The sequence below is a fragment of the Oncorhynchus kisutch genome, linkage group LG29 (assembly GCF_002021735.2).
Source record: "Oncorhynchus kisutch isolate 150728-3 linkage group LG29, Okis_V2, whole genome shotgun sequence".
Classification (NCBI taxonomy): Eukaryota; Metazoa; Chordata; class Actinopteri; order Salmoniformes; family Salmonidae; genus Oncorhynchus; species Oncorhynchus kisutch.
Genome location: NC_034202.2, coordinates 38,415,869 through 38,432,517, shown reverse-complemented (window position 1 = coordinate 38,432,517; position 16,649 = coordinate 38,415,869). Strand labels below are relative to the sequence as shown.

Genomic DNA, 16,649 nt, shown 5'->3' with positions numbered 1-16,649 from the left:
GAGGCATTATGTCAGACTCATTTGAAATCGACTGTCATAGACCCACATTAACAGTATGTGATGGTGAGTTGAGAAGACAATCAGAAACACTGGCATCTGACTGACATCGACCCACATTAAAAAAGTTAACATTGGTTCTTAACTACATTTGTACATGGTTGGGGTCGCGAGGATTTTCAGATATCAACACGTGGTCGTGGGCCCAAAAAGTTTAGGAACCGCTGGATTATGGGAAGAATTTAGAGTGAGTGAAACAGGGGGAACAGCACCCATCCTTCCCCTGCCAAAATCCACACCCTAGCCCCGGAACTAGTTAAGCTAAGCTAACTAAAGCATTCAAACTAATGCATTGAGCTAAGGCTAACTGTGGCAACCTAGCCATTACCCTGGCCCATGTATAAGATAAGCAAACTAAAGCACTCAAAGTAATGCACTGAGCTATTAAAGGGTAACTTTATCAGTGTTTGTTGACAGGGGGCAAAACCATTAAAAACAACTCCATGGTTTAAAATTGAACCAAGTCGATGGGTCAGATTTGCTTTTATTCACTCTGATTATTATGTTTGGAAAAACAAACACCTATTCTATAAGGCAGTGTTTCTATCACTCTATCTCTCCATCCAATAATCTCCCCATCCCTCTTTAACCCCACCATCCCTCTATCCAACCCTCCCTCTATCCAACCCACCCTCCATCCATCCTTCTATCCCTACATCCCTCTATCCCACCATCCTTCCAACCCTCCATCTGCCCATCTATCCTTCCATCCCTCCATCTGCCCATCTATCCTTCCATCCCTCCATCTGCCCATCTATCCTTCCAACCCTCCATCTGCCCATCTATCCTTCCAACCCTCCATCTGCCCATCTATCCTTCCATCAATACCCGTGTGGTGTGTGAATCCCTCTCTGCGGTTCTCCACTGAACGACCTGGCTGAATAATTGAGTAGCTATCCCAGCCACAGAGGACTGTGTTGGGCCAACAGACCACTGCCACTGTCCCTACCCTGGCTCTCAGACCACCAGCTCTTTCAATTAAGGCTATAGTATTTCAGATTCAAACACTACTGCCCGCCAAGGACAATGGACGATGGGGATATGGAGAGAGGCTGGAGGATTGGTCTCTAGTGCTCTAGTGTTCATCCCAATAAGCTGGTTGGTGTATATGTGTTCTCTCTCTCTCTCTATCGTTCTCTGATGTTGCCCTTTAATACTGATCTAAAACCCAGTTTTGCTTTTCTCCCTATCTATCTATCATCTATCCATCTATCTATCTATCATCTATCTATCTATCATCTATCTATCTATCTATCATCTATCTATCTATCATCTATCTATCTATCATCTATCTATCTATCTATCTATCTATCTATCTATCTATCTATCTATCTATCTATCTATCTATCTATCTATCTATCTATCTATCTATCTATCTATCTATCATCTATCATCTATCCATCTATCATCTATCTATCTATCATCTATCTATCTATCTATCTATCATCTATCCATCTATCTATCTATCTATCTATCTATCATCTATCTATCTATCATCTATCCATCTATCCATCTATCCATCTATCTATCTATCTATCTATCTATCTATCTATCTATCTATCTATCTATCTATCTATCTATCTATCTATCTATCATCTATCTATCTATCATCTATCCATCTATCCATCTATCCATCTATCTATCATCTATCCATCTATCATCTATCATCTATCCATCTATCATCTATCATCTATCACCTATCTATCATCTATCCATCTATCATCTATCTATCTATCTATCATCTATCCATCTATCATCTATCTATCTATCATCTATCCATCTATCCATCTATCCATCTATCATCTATCATCTATCATCTATCTATATATCATCTATCATCTATCTATCATCTATCCATCTATCCATCTATCCATCTATCATCTATCATCTATCATCTATCATCTACCGCCTATCATCTATCTATCTATCATCTATCTATCTATCTATCTATCTATCTATCTATCTATCTATCTATCTATCTATCTATCTATCTATCTATCTATCTATCTATCTATCTATCTATCTATCTATCTATCTATCTATCTATCTATCTATCTATCATCTATCTATCTAACTATCATCTATCTATCTATCATCTATCTATTTATCTTCTATCTATCTATCATCTATCTATCTATCATCTATCAATCTATCATCTATCATCTATCATCTATCTATCTATCATCTATCATCTATCCATCTATCATCTATCTATCTATCTATCTATCTATCTATCTATCTATCTATCTATCTATCTATCTATCTATCTATCTATCATCTATCATCTATCATCTATCATCTATCTATCTATCTATCTATCTATCTATCTATCTATCTATCTATCTATCTATCTATCATCTATCCATCTATCATCTATCTATCTATCTATCATCTATCTATCATCTATCCATCTATCACCTATCATCTATCATCTATCCATCTATCTATCTATCTATCTATCTATCTATCATCTATCTATCTATCTATCATCTATCCATCTATCATCTATCATCTATCCATCTATCATCTATCTATCTATCATCTATCCATCTATCATCTATCATCTATCCATCTATCATCTACCACCTATCATCTATCTATCTATCATCTATCATCTATCAATCTATCATCTATCCATCTATCATCTATCATCTATCCATCTATCGTCTATCTATCTATCATCTATCATCTACCACCTATCATCTATCTATCTATCATCTATCCATCTATCCATCTATCATCTATCATCTATCCATCTATCATCTATCCATCTATCCATCTATCACCTATCATCTACCACCTATCATCTATCTATCTATCTATCTATCTATCTATCTATCTATCTATCTATCTATCTATCTATCTATCTATCTATCTATCTATCTATCTATCTATCTATCTATCTATCATCTATCCATCTATCATCTATCATCTATCCATCTATCATCTATCTATCTATCATCTATCCATCTATCATCTATCTATCTATCATCTATCATCTATCATCTATCAATCTATCATCTTTCCATCTATCATCTATCATCTATCATCTATCCATCTATCATCTTTCCATCTATCATCTATCATCTATCATCTATCCATCTATCATCTTTCCATCTATCATCTATCATCTATCATCTATCCATCTATCGTCTATGTATCTATCATCTATCATCTATCACCTATCATCTATCATCTATCATCTATCCATCTATCATCTATCCATCTATCCATCTATCATCTATCCATCTATCATCTATCCATCTATCCATCTATCCATCTATCCATCTACCACCTATCATCTACCACCTATCATCTATCTATCTATCATCTATCTATCATCTATCATCTATCACCTATCCATCTCTCATCTATCTATCTATCATCTATCCTCTGGCTGTCTGGCTGCCACTCTGCCTCTCTGGCTGGCTGCCTCTCTGGCTGGCTGCCTCTCTGTCTCCCTGACACTGCAGCATCCTCCTCCCCCACCCCTCATTCTCTCATCCCCCGCTCCTCTCCTCCAATACCTGCTTTTAAATGCATGACGCTGTCCACTTGCATGCTGCCTGCAGGCCAGACAATCTCTCTCCCTCCTCTTTTTTCCTCCTCTCCTTACCATCTCCTTATCATGTCCTTACCATCTCCTTACCATGTACTTACCATCTCCTTACCCTCTCCTTATCATCTCCTTATCATGTCCTTACCATCTCCTTACCATCTCCTTACCATGTCCTTACCATGTCCTTACCCTCTCCTTATCATGTCCTTACCATCTCCTTACCCTCTCCTTATCATCTCCTTACCATGTCCTTACCATCTCCTTACCATGTCCTTACCATGTCCTTACCATCTCCTTACCATGTCCTTACATCTCCTTATCATGTCCTTACCATCTCCTTATCATGTCCTTATCATCTCCTTATCATCCCCTTATTCCGTTACAGGCTATGGTAAATGGTCAAATTAATTGTGCAGGACGCAGCAGCATCCGATAGATATAGCCTATTAGCACATCGGCTTGAGGTTGAGGATGAAAACTTAATCTCCTATATCTGACAGAAAACAGGGAGGAGAAGGAGGGGATGAGAGGGGGAAGAGGAGGGAGACGAGTAGGGAGCCAGCGAAGCATCAGTCCTCCTCAAGTCAATAATAACTACAAGACTTGGACCTTGCTACACAAATATCACAACATCACAATAGGGGTAGAAATGGGCTTAGGCTATTCACCCATACTGCCCCACAATTAGTGAATAGAAATACGCTAATGATTTAACTTATCATAAGCATTTAGCCTATTCGCCTTATCATAGGAATTTAGCATTTAACCTCATCTGTATTAAACCACGCTGTTGAGATATATAGACCTAGGCCCCTTTCAAAACAAATCACAGTGTGTAACTGTAGCCTAAGCTCCTTAGTCTCTTGACACACACACACACACCATATCCCTAGGCTATAGCGTATTAGTGCATCTGTGATGTGCATTAAAAGTGGGTCTGTTTCATAACAAAAGTCCCCATTTGTGCATCTGCAGCCAGGTTTAAATCCCTCCTCCTATACTCACTAGACCAGACCAAAGCATCGCTACGTGATATTCAGACATAACGATAGGGTACTGGGCTAAAGGCAGGCATCTTCTATAGTTTAGCACATAGCTAAACTACAAGAAACAGGAGAACCTAGCCTATTGGATTGGCATATATATATATATTTACACACAATTAAAAAAATAGGCACAAAATCTCTTATTCTAAACAAAGTATAGCTTATGCATAGGCTAATTGTTTCTGAGACACTCATAGGCTAGCTGTAGGAGGCTAGCTGTAGGGGGTTAGCTGTAGGAGGCTAGCTGTAGGAGGCTAGCTGTAGGGGGTTAGCTGTAGGAGGCTAGCTGTAGGAGGTTAGCTGTAGGAGGTTAGCTGTAGGAGGCTAGCTGTAGGAGGCTAGCTGTAGGGGGTTAGCTGTAGGAGGCTAGCTGTAGGGGGCTAGCTGTAGGGGGTTAGCTGTAGGAGGTTAGCTGTAGGGGGATAGCTGTAGGAGGCTAGCTGTAGGAGGTTAGCTGTAGGAGGCTAGCTGTAGGAGGTTAGCTGTAGGGGGCTAGCTGTAGGAGGCTAGCTGTAGGGGGCTAGCTGTAGGGGGTTAGCTGTAGGAGGTTAGCTGTAGGGGGATAGCTGTAGGAGGTTAGCTGTAGGAGGTTAGCTGTAGGAGGCTAGCTGTAGGAGGCTAGCTGTAGGAGGTTAGCTGTAGGGGGCTAGCTGTAGGAGGCTAGCTGTAGGAGGTTAGCTGTAGGAGGTTAGCTGTAGGAGGCTAGCTGTAGGAGGTTAGCTGTAGGGGGCTAGCTGTAGGAAGCTAGCTGTAGGAGGCTAGCTGTAGGGGGTTAGCTGTAGGAGGTTAGCTGTAGGGGGATAGCTGTAGGAGGCTAGCTGTAATAGGTTAGCTGTAGGAGGCTAGCTGTAGGAGGCTAGCTGTAGGGGGATAGCTGTAGGAGGTTAGCTGTAAGAGGTTAGCTGTAGGCTACATATGGCGACAACAATGCATAGCACAATGCCTTTGTTCCATCCGGTGGTAAACAACGCAGACGCTGCAGGCTGCACAGAGTTCTGGCCCAAAACCAATATACAATTAACGCTTTTCTTCCACTGTTGGCGAGGAATATGAAGCATTGTTCCAATACAGCGAGTGCCGTGCAAGGTGCAGAAACAATGTAACGATTTGGCGTGTGCGCGTGTGAGGGTGATAAAGAGAGAGAGAGAGAGAGCGAGAGAGAGAGAGAGTGTGTGTGTGTGTGTGTGTGTGTGTGTTGCAGCCTAACAAATTTACTAGCTACTGATGTATCAATGTTGTATCACGTTGGGGTCAAGTGAATGGCTACATGTTTTTATTTGTGGTCTAAAACGGGATATGGACACACACACACACACACACACAAGTCACACACGCACCATTCTCGACCACTGAGCGAAGGTATTCCGGCCACATATTTCCGAGTGTCGCCATAGCTATAAATGAATAGCCTGGCCTTAACAGAGAGTGAGTGACTGACCATGTAGTCAATAATGGCCGAATAACTGTTACCCTCCGATCCGTAGCGAGGGTCATTACATCCCTTGGTATAGCTTCAATACTTTACAAATCATATTTTTACCCTCAGTCTCTCTCTCTCTCTCTCTGTCTCTCTCTCTCTACAGCTTTTATAATCATCTAGTTCCCCATAACCCTTATTATCTCCACTGCATGACAGAAAAAAAACCTTAATCCTTCCACTGAGCAAACATATGACATCATCCTGCAAGCCTTAGCCACCACAACATGGATGGATGGGGGGAAAACCTAAAAGCGGGCGTCGTAAATAAAACAGGAGCTTCTGCTGCTGCTACACATAACAGCAGTAGGTTATAGGACTAGGCTACAGCAGCGCAACACAGTGCAGTGATTCTAGCTCTCTGACAAAGCTAGGCTATAGGACTAGGTTAATAGCGGTGATGCTACCCTAGACTAAAATTGCGGTTTCTCTACTTACCAGGTTGAGAACCGTTTCGACGATGTCCCGGTTGCTAACCTCGCCAACCTGAATGAGGCCGACCAGTACCGCGAATTTCATTTGGATATTCCTGATCGGCACGGCCGGGAGCACCATGGAGCCGGATCCAGAGACCATCCTGTCCCCGATGGGAGCAGAGCCAGCGCCCGTAACGACCTGGGGCTGGCCGGGGCCCGGGGGATGAGCGGCTCGGTCTCGGTCTGGATCCGAAAGTGGAGTTGCAGATCCCGGCTTCTCGCTCGACATTTCCTCTTTGGACACTGGAGAGGACGGAGAGAGGAGCGGCCGCTGGGGTCTCTCTCTCACACACACTCACACACCTGCTCTCAACAGTCAGTCCTTCTGCTGCATCAAATACACTACGGAGAGGCTGGGGGAAAGGGGGGATATTAAGGAATATCAAAAAGAAAGGGTCAGTTTTCCTCTCCTGTTCTTCGAATCGCACCCTATTCTCCCGATGATGCGAAAGAATGCATAAATAAAAGACAAGTTATCTTGACGCTCGGCAGAATGGTACCCTCTTCTTCGTATCGCCTCTCGTCTCTCTCTGGCAGGCTGCAGTCGTCGTCAGTACGCCATGTTGACGCCCCCTGTCTGCGGCACTGCGCGCTGGACACGCCTGCGCACTGGCAGATCAGCAAGAGTCGCTGGAGCGTACCTACATAGCCTACATCAGCAACCTTTTAGGTTGCACAGCTCGTTATAACGCCTTCGTGACAAATGTCTCAAGCACCGTTATAATGCCTCATTACATGTGTAATAACATGTCAAATGTAGGCATATGTAGGACAGGATGGGTAGGCCTAACTAACTAAAGCTGATATGATTTACTAATAGGTCTATTTTACAATAGATTTATAGTAAATTCGATTATTATGTCTCACGACAGTTTCCTCCTTGGACAAAAAATGTTGGCTAAATAAACAAAAGCTGTCATGAATAACTAAACATGTTTGAGAGCTTTCTTTCTTGACGATGTTATGACAGTCCTAATCACACGGGGAAATATTGACTGCAGGCCAAATAGAACTTGAAATAACTGTGAAACAGAAGGGAAAGGCTCCTTTAAGATCCACCACGGTCCATTATGACAGGAGCGTGACTGTCTATGTTAACAGCAAATTAGATTTGTTATTTTCATCCGGGAAAAGGTGTATTTTACAGATGCGCCCTGAATTACAGAATTGATAGAAAATACACATTTCAAAATATATAAAACTAATTCAAGCAGAAAGAAAGAAATGGTCATAAAAAAAACGAACACATTCTTCAATCTGCTTTCTGAATTAACCTAGAGGCTCCAAAACATCACATTTAAGAACATATTGTTCCACAAATAAGGTGTATCGGAAAACTAAACGCTGATTTATTTTAACTCCGTAGAGACCAGAGTAATATCCAGAGTTAACCATCCCTGAGACCGGGTGTGGTCACTCATAAGTATAAGGTTTAGTAATGATGTTAGATACGAGTGGGACTTTTTGTAAAAAAGGGCTTTATAAATAAAAACAATGTATCAACATCAAAGAGGGCCGTCTTCCTGGTAGAGAATACAGTGATTAGTACTAAAACCGTCACCTGAGCAGTGCGCTATGATCAACTGCACGTAACGGCTGTAATGAGGTGGCAGCTACGTTCATATAGCGTGGATGACGTCGCCATAGTCTAGGACCGATAGGAACGTCGACTGGATAATCTGCTTTCTACTATACTGAACAAAAATAGAAACGCAACACGCAACAATTTCTACCATTTTACTGAGTTACAGTTCATATAAGGAAATCAGTCAATTGAAATAAATTCATTAGGTCCTAATCTATGGATTTCACATGACTGGGAATACAGATATGTCTCTATTGGTCACAGATACCTTTAAAAAATATATATAGGGGCATGGATCATAAAACCAGTCAGTATCTGGTGTGACCACCATTTGCCTCATGCAGCATGTCACATCTCCTTCACATAGAGTTGATCAGGTTGTTGATTGTGGCCTGCTGTGGGAAGTTGTCCCACTCCTCTTCAATGGCTGTGAGAAGTTTTGGGATATTGGCGGGAACTGGAACACACTGCTGTCACCGTCGATCCAGAGCATCCTAAACATGCTCAATGGGTGACATGTCTGGTGAGTAATGCAGGCCATGGAAGAATTGGGACATTTTCAGCTTCCAGGAATTATGTACAGATCCTTGCGACATGGGGCCGTGCATCATCATGCTGAAACATGAAGTGATGGTGGAGGAGGAATGGCACGACAATGAGCCTCAGGATCTCGTCACGGTATCTCTGTGCATTCAAATTGCCATCAATAAAAAGCAATTGTGTTCACTGTCCATAGCTTATGCCTGCCTACACCATAACCCCACCGCCACCATGGGGCACTCTGTTCACAATGTTGACATCAGCAAACTGCTCTCCCACACAACGCCATACAAGCTGTCTACCATCTGCCCGGTACAGTTGAAACCAAGATGAATCCGTGAAGAGCACACTTCTCCCAACATGCCAATGGCCATCGAAGGCGATGGTGACTGAAGATACGATGCTGAACTGGAATCAGAATCAGACGAGCATGAAGATGAGCTTCCCTGAGACAGTTTCTGACCGTTTGTGCAGAAATTCTTCAGTTGTGCAAAACCCACAGTTTCATGAGCTGTCCTCAGTGGCTGTTCTCAGACAATCCACCAGGTGAAGAAGCCGGATGCGGAGGTCCTGGACTGGTGTGGTCACACATGGTCTGCGGTTGTGAGGCCGGTTGGACATACTGCCAAATTCAATGTCGGAGGCTGATTATAGTAGAGAAATTGATATTACATTTTCTGCCAACAGCTCTGGTGGAAATTCTTGCAGTCAGCATGCCAATTGCACACTCCCCCAAAACATGAGACATAAGTTGCATTGTGTTGTGTGACAAAACTGCCCATTTTAGACTGGCCATTTATTGTCCCCAGTACAAGATGCACCTGTGTAATGATCACACTGTTTAATCAGCTTCTTTTTTTTATGCCACACCTGACAGGTGGGTGGATTATCTTGTTAAAGGAGAAAGGTTCACTAACAGGGATGTAAACAAATGTGTGAACAAAATTTTTGAGAAATAATATTTTTGTGCGTCTGGAACATTTCTGGGATCTTTTAACTCAGCTCATGAAACACGGGACCAACACTTTACATGTTGCGTTTATATTTTTGTTCAGTATATTTAGCGAAAGGCTTGTTTCATGAAAAAGCCCATTTTTTACTTTTCAGCTTCTTAACTTATCAATACGCTTTTTAAAAGACAGCTTTTCATCAGATGCCTCAAAGCAGGATCAATATGGACACCATCCAAAGTGCTGGAATCATCAGAGTTATTTTGATGCATTCTAGAGAACAACATAGAATACAGGGCATTCAGAAAGTATTCAGACCCCTTGACTTTTTCCCAATCTTGTTACGTTACAGCCTTATTCCGAAATTGAATGAATTATATTATTATTATTATTATATTTTTCCCTCATCAATCTACACACAAAACCCCGTAATGACATCACAATACCCCATAATGACGTCACAATATCCCGTAATGACATCACAATACCCCGTAATGACATCACAATACCTCATAATGACATCACAATACCCCATAATGACAAAGCAAAAACAGTTTTTTTAGACATTTTTGCAAATTTTTAAACAAATAAACAACTTGAAATATCACATTTCCATTTCCATAAGTATTCAGACCCTTTACTCAGTACTTTGTTGAAGCACCTTTGGCAGCGATTACAGCCTCGAGTCTTCTTGGGTATGACACTACAAGCTTGGCACACCTGTATTTGGGGAGTTTCTCCCATTCTGCTCTGCAGATCCTCTCAAGCTCTGTCAGGTTGGATGGGGAGCGTCGCTGCACAGTTATTTTCAGGTCTATCTAGAGATGTTCGATCGGGTTCAAGTCCGGGCTTTATCTGTGCCACTCAAGGACATTCAGAGATTTGTCACAAAGCCACTCCTGCGTTGTCTTGGCTATGTACTTAGGGTCGTTGTCCTGTTGGAAGGTGAACCTTCACCCCAATCTGTGGCCCTGAGCGCTCTGGAGCAGCTTTTCATCAACGATCTCTCTGTACTTTGCTCCATTCATCTTTCCCTTGATTCTAACTAGTCTCCCAGTCCTTGTCACTGAAAAACTTCCCCACAGCATGATGCTGCCACCACCATGCTTCATCGTAGGGATGGTGCAAGATTTCCTCCAGAAGTGACGTATGGCATTCAGGCCAAAAAGTTCAATCTTGGTTTCATCAGACCAGAGAATCTTGTTTCTCATGATCTGAGAGTCTTTAGGTGCCTTTTAGGCTGTCATGTGCCTCTTACTGAGGAGTGGCTTCTGTCTGGCCACTCTACCATAAAGGCCTGATTGCTGGAGTGCTGCAGAGATAATCTCCTTCTGAAAGATTCTCCCATCTCCACAGAGGAACTCTGGAGCTCTGTCAGAGTGACCATCGGGTTCTTGGTCACCTCCTTGACCAAGGCCCTTCTCCCCCGATAGCTCAGTTTGGCCGGGAAGCCAGCTCTTGGTGGTTCCAAACTTCTTCCATTTAAGAATAATGGAGACCACTGTGTTCTTTGGAACCTTTGATGCTGCAGAAATGTTTTGGTACCCTTCCCCAGATCTGTGCCTCGACACAATTCTGTCTCAGAGCTGTATGGACAATTCCTTCGACCTCTTGGCTTGGTTTTTGCTCTGACATGCCCGGTCAACTGTGAGACCTTATATAAACAGTTGTGTGCCTTTCCAAATCATGTCCAATCAATGTAATTTACCAAAAGGTGGACTCTAATCAAGATGTAGAAACATCTCAAGGAGGATCAATGGAAACAGGATGCACCTGAGCTCAATTTCGAGTCTCATAGCAAAGGGTCTGAATACTTATGTAAGTCAAATATTTCAGTTTTTTGTTTTGAAAAAATGTGCAAACATTTAAAAAAAAATCTGTTTTCACTCTGTCATGGGGTATTGTGTGTAGATTTATGTGGGGGGAAAATAATTTCATACATTTTAGAATAAGTTTGTAACGTAACAAAATGTGGAAAAAAGGAAGGGGTCTGAATACTTTTCCGAATGAACTGAACTCACACACACACACACACACACACACACACACACACACACACACACACACACACACACACACACACACACACACACACACACACACACACACACACACACACACACACACACTACACACACTCATCTTCTCCTCCTCTCCTTTCATCTTCTCCTCCTCTCCCCATCTTCTCTTCCTCTCCCCATCGTCTCTCATCCTGTCGTCTCCCCCTCATCTTCTCTCATCCTGTCGTCTCCCCCTCATCTCATCTCATCTTGTCCTCTCCCCTCATCTTCTCTCATCCTGTCCTCTCCCCTCATCTTCTCTCATCCTGTACTCTCCCCTCATCCTGTCCTCTCTCCTCATCTCCTCTCATCCTGTCTTCTCCCCTCATCCTGTCCTCTCCCCTCATCTCCTCTCATCCTGTACTCTCCCCTCATCCTGTCCTCTCATCCTGTCCCCCCTGTCCGCAAGATTTCCTCCAGAAGTGACGTATGGCATTCAGGCCAAAAAGTTCAATCTTGGTTTCATCAGACCAGAGAATCTTGTTTCTCATGATCTGAGAGTCTTTAGGTGCCTTTTAGGCTGTCATGTGCCTCTTACTGAGGAGTGGCTTCTGTCTGGCCACTCTACCATAAAGGCCTGATTGCTGGAGTGCTGCAGAGATAATCTCCTTCTGAAAGATTCTCCCATCTCCACAGAGGAACTCTGGAGCTCTGTCAGAGTGACCATCGGGTTCTTGGTCACCTCCTTGACCAAGGCCCTTCTCCCCCGATAGCTCAGTTTGGCCGGGAAGCCAGCTCTTGGTGGTTCCAAACTTCTTCCATTTAAGAATAATGGAGACCACTGTGTTCTTTGGAACCTTTGATGCTGCAGAAATGTTTTGGTACCCTTCCCCAGATCTGTGCCTCGACACAATTCTGTCTCAGAGCTGTATGGACAATTCCTTCGACCTCTTGGCTTGGTTTTTGCTCTGACATGCCCGGTCAACTGTGAGACCTTATATAAACAGTTGTGTGCCTTTCCAAATCATGTCCAATCAATGTAATTTACCAAAAGGTGGACTCTAATCAAGATGTAGAAACATCTCAAGGAGGATCAATGGAAACAGGATGCACCTGAGCTCAATTTCGAGTCTCATAGCAAAGGGTCTGAATACTTATGTAAGTCAAATATTTCAGTTTTTTGTTTTGAAAAAATGTGCAAACATTTAAAAAAAAATCTGTTTTCACTCTGTCATGGGGTATTGTGTGTAGATTTATGTGGGGGGAAAATAATTTCATACATTTTAGAATAAGTTTGTAACGTAACAAAATGTGGAAAAAAGGAAGGGGTCTGAATACTTTTCCGAATGAACTGAACTCACACACACACACACACACACACACACACACACACACACACACACACACACACACACACACACACACACACACACACACACACACACACACACACACACACACACACACACACACACACACACTACACACACTCATCTTCTCCTCCTCTCCTTTCATCTTCTCCTCCTCTCCCCATCTTCTCTTCCTCTCCCCATCGTCTCTCATCCTGTCGTCTCCCCCTCATCTTCTCTCATCCTGTCGTCTCCCCCTCATCTCATCTCATCTTGTCCTCTCCCCTCATCTTCTCTCATCCTGTCCTCTCCCCTCATCTTCTCTCATCCTGTACTCTCCCCTCATCCTGTCCTCTCTCCTCATCTCCTCTCATCCTGTCTTCTCCCCTCATCCTGTCCTCTCCCCTCATCTCCTCTCATCCTGTACTCTCCCCTCATCCTGTCCTCTCATCCTGTCCCCCCTGTCCGCAAGATTTCCTCCAGAAGTGACGTATGGCATTCAGGCCAAAAAGTTCAATCTTGGTTTCATCAGACCAGAGAATCTTGTTTCTCATGATCTGAGAGTCTTTAGGTGCCTTTTAGGCTGTCATGTGCCTCTTACTGAGGAGTGGCTTCTGTCTGGCCACTCTACCATAAAGGCCTGATTGCTGGAGTGCTGCAGAGATAATCTCCTTCTGAAAGATTCTCCCATCTCCACAGAGGAACTCTGGAGCTCTGTCAGAGTGACCATCGGGTTCTTGGTCACCTCCTTGACCAAGGCCCTTCTCCCCCGATAGCTCAGTTTGGCCGGGAAGCCAGCTCTTGGTGGTTCCAAACTTCTTCCATTTAAGAATAATGGAGACCACTGTGTTCTTTGGAACCTTTGATGCTGCAGAAATGTTTTGGTACCCTTCCCCAGATCTGTGCCTCGACACAATTCTGTCTCAGAGCTGTATGGACAATTCCTTCGACCTCTTGGCTTGGTTTTTGCTCTGACATGCCCGGTCAACTGTGAGACCTTATATAAACAGTTGTGTGCCTTTCCAAATCATGTCCAATCAATGTAATTTACCAAAAGGTGGACTCTAATCAAGATGTAGAAACATCTCAAGGAGGATCAATGGAAACAGGATGCACCTGAGCTCAATTTCGAGTCTCATAGCAAAGGGTCTGAATACTTATGTAAGTCAAATATTTCAGTTTTTTGTTTTGAAAAAATGTGCAAACATTTAAAAAAAAATCTGTTTTCACTCTGTCATGGGGTATTGTGTGTAGATTTATGTGGGGGGAAAATAATTTCATACATTTTAGAATAAGTTTGTAACGTAACAAAATGTGGAAAAAAGGAAGGGGTCTGAATACTTTTCCGAATGAACTGAACTCACACACACACACACACACACACACACACACACACACACACACACACACACACACACACACACACACACACACACACACACACACACACACACACACACACACACACTACACACACTCATCTTCTCCTCCTCTCCTTTCATCTTCTCCTCCTCTCCCCATCTTCTCTTCCTCTCCCCATCGTCTCTCATCCTGTCGTCTCCCCCTCATCTTCTCTCATCCTGTCGTCTCCCCCTCATCTCATCTCATCTTGTCCTCTCCCCTCATCTTCTCTCATCCTGTCCTCTCCCCTCATCTTCTCTCATCCTGTACTCTCCCCTCATCCTGTCCTCTCTCCTCATCTCCTCTCATCCTGTCTTCTCCCCTCATCCTGTCCTCTCCCCTCATCTCCTCTCATCCTGTACTCTCCCCTCATCCTGTCCTCTCATCCTGTCCTCTCCCTTCGTCCTTCATCCTTCCATCCCCTCCTCTTTGAACCATACATCCCTCCATCACATCCAGTCTCACAGGCCCTAATGCTGCCAGCAGCCCACATGTTTTTTGAACTCTGGATCTGTGTGTACACGAGTGTATGTCTGTGTGTGTGTGTGTGTGTGTGTGTGTGTGTGTGTGTGTGTGTGTGTGTGGAGCCTTTTAGCTAAGTACCCCTCGTTTTCAGTTGCTTCTCTAATAGCACTCTCCTTCGACTGGCTCTGTCCATCATAGAACATGCATTCACACCCCCCCCCCTCTCTCTCTTTCTCTCTCTCTCTTTCTCCCTCTTCCTCTCCCTCTTCCTCTCTCTCTCCCTCCATGTGTTCATGTCTACATGTGTCTGTGAGAAAACACAGCCATCATGAAGGGGATGGAGAGAGAGAGAGAGAGAGAGAGAGAGAGAGAGAGAGAGAGAGAGAGAGATAGACAGAGAGAGAGAGAGAGAGACAGAGAGAGAGACATAGAGAGAGAGAGAGAGAGAGACAGAGAGAGAGAGACAGAGAGAGACAGAGAGAGAGAGAGAGAGAGAGAGAGACATAGAGAGAGAGACAGAGAGAGACAGAGAGAGAGAGAGAGAGAGAGACATAGAGAGAGAGAGAGACAGAGAGAGACAGAGAGAGAGAGAGAGAGAGAGTGAGAGAGGGAGAGGCAGACATATAAAATACATGCACAGACACACCCAGCAAACACATTTTCACTAGACACAGAAGTCAATTCAATGTCTATTCCACATTGGTTCAATGTAATTTCAAACAACATTGATCCAACCAGTGTGCGCCCAGTGGGATGCCTTAGATGACCCCCCCCCTTCCTACACACACCTCCTTTGTTAACACACAAAGGCACCTTTCTGCAGCTTTGTCATGATCCTACAAAGACTCCTTCAGCAGCAACACAAAGGTCTTAGCTGGATCTGCTAGGACTGACTGGCAAAAACACATGCATTGTTCTCTCTCTCCCTTCCTCCCTCCCTCCCTCCTGAAATCTCTCTCTCTCTCTTCTCTCTTTCTCTTTCTGTCTGTCTGTCTCTATCTCTCCCTTCCTCCCTCCCTCCCTCCCTCCTGAAATCTCTCTCTCTCTCTTCTCTCTTTCTGTCTGTCTGTCTGTCTCTCTCCCTTCCTCCCTCCCTCCCTCCCTCCTGAAATCTCTCTCTCTCTCTTCTCTCTTTCTGTCTGTCTGTCTGTCTCTCTCCCTTCCTCCCTCCCTCCCTCCTGAAATCTCTTTCTGTCTGTCTGTCTGTCTGTCTGTCTGTCTGTCTGTCTGTCTGTCTGTCTGTCTGTCTGTCTGTCTGTCTGTCTGTCTGTCTGTCTGTCTGTCTGTCTGTCTGTCTGTCTGTCTGTCTGTCTGTCTGTCTTTTCCTTCCCTCCATCACCCTCTCTCTCTTACCCAGTGTATAGACTCAGTACACGGACAGATGGTCATTTAGCCAGCTGATGTGACTGAGTGAGTGTTAGTGGGTGTATTATTGTACAGAGGTATTGGAAAGACCTTGACTAGGAATATGCATTCCAAATGGAACCCTAAACCCTATATAGTGCACCATGGGACCTGGGCAAAAGTAGTGCACTAGATAGGGAATAGGGTGCCACTTGGTATGGAGGCTAGATAATAATCTCTGGAGTGGAAAGTGAATGGTAGTTACAGGATCTGGAGGGTAATGGGAGTTACAGGATCTGGAGGGTAATGGGAGTTACAGGATCTGGAGGGTAATGGGAGTTACAGGGTTTGGATGGTAATGGGAGTTACAGGGTTTGGAGGGTAATGGGAGTTACAGGGT

At 43.7% G+C, this 16,649-nt stretch overlaps 1 protein-coding gene across 1 annotated transcript in view; it reads right to left on the bottom strand.

Moving 5' to 3' along the window:
• Positions 1–7,175, bottom strand: part of LOC109881537 (neurobeachin) — a gene marked incomplete at its 3' end in the record, with an annotated part of 84,438 nt that extends 77,263 nt beyond the window's left edge. The window contains 1 exon segment of the mRNA XM_020473656.2: positions 6,578–7,175. Coding sequence (XP_020329245.2) covers positions 6,578–6,844 — 267 coding nt within the window.
• Positions 7,176–16,649: the final 9,474 nt, after the last annotated feature.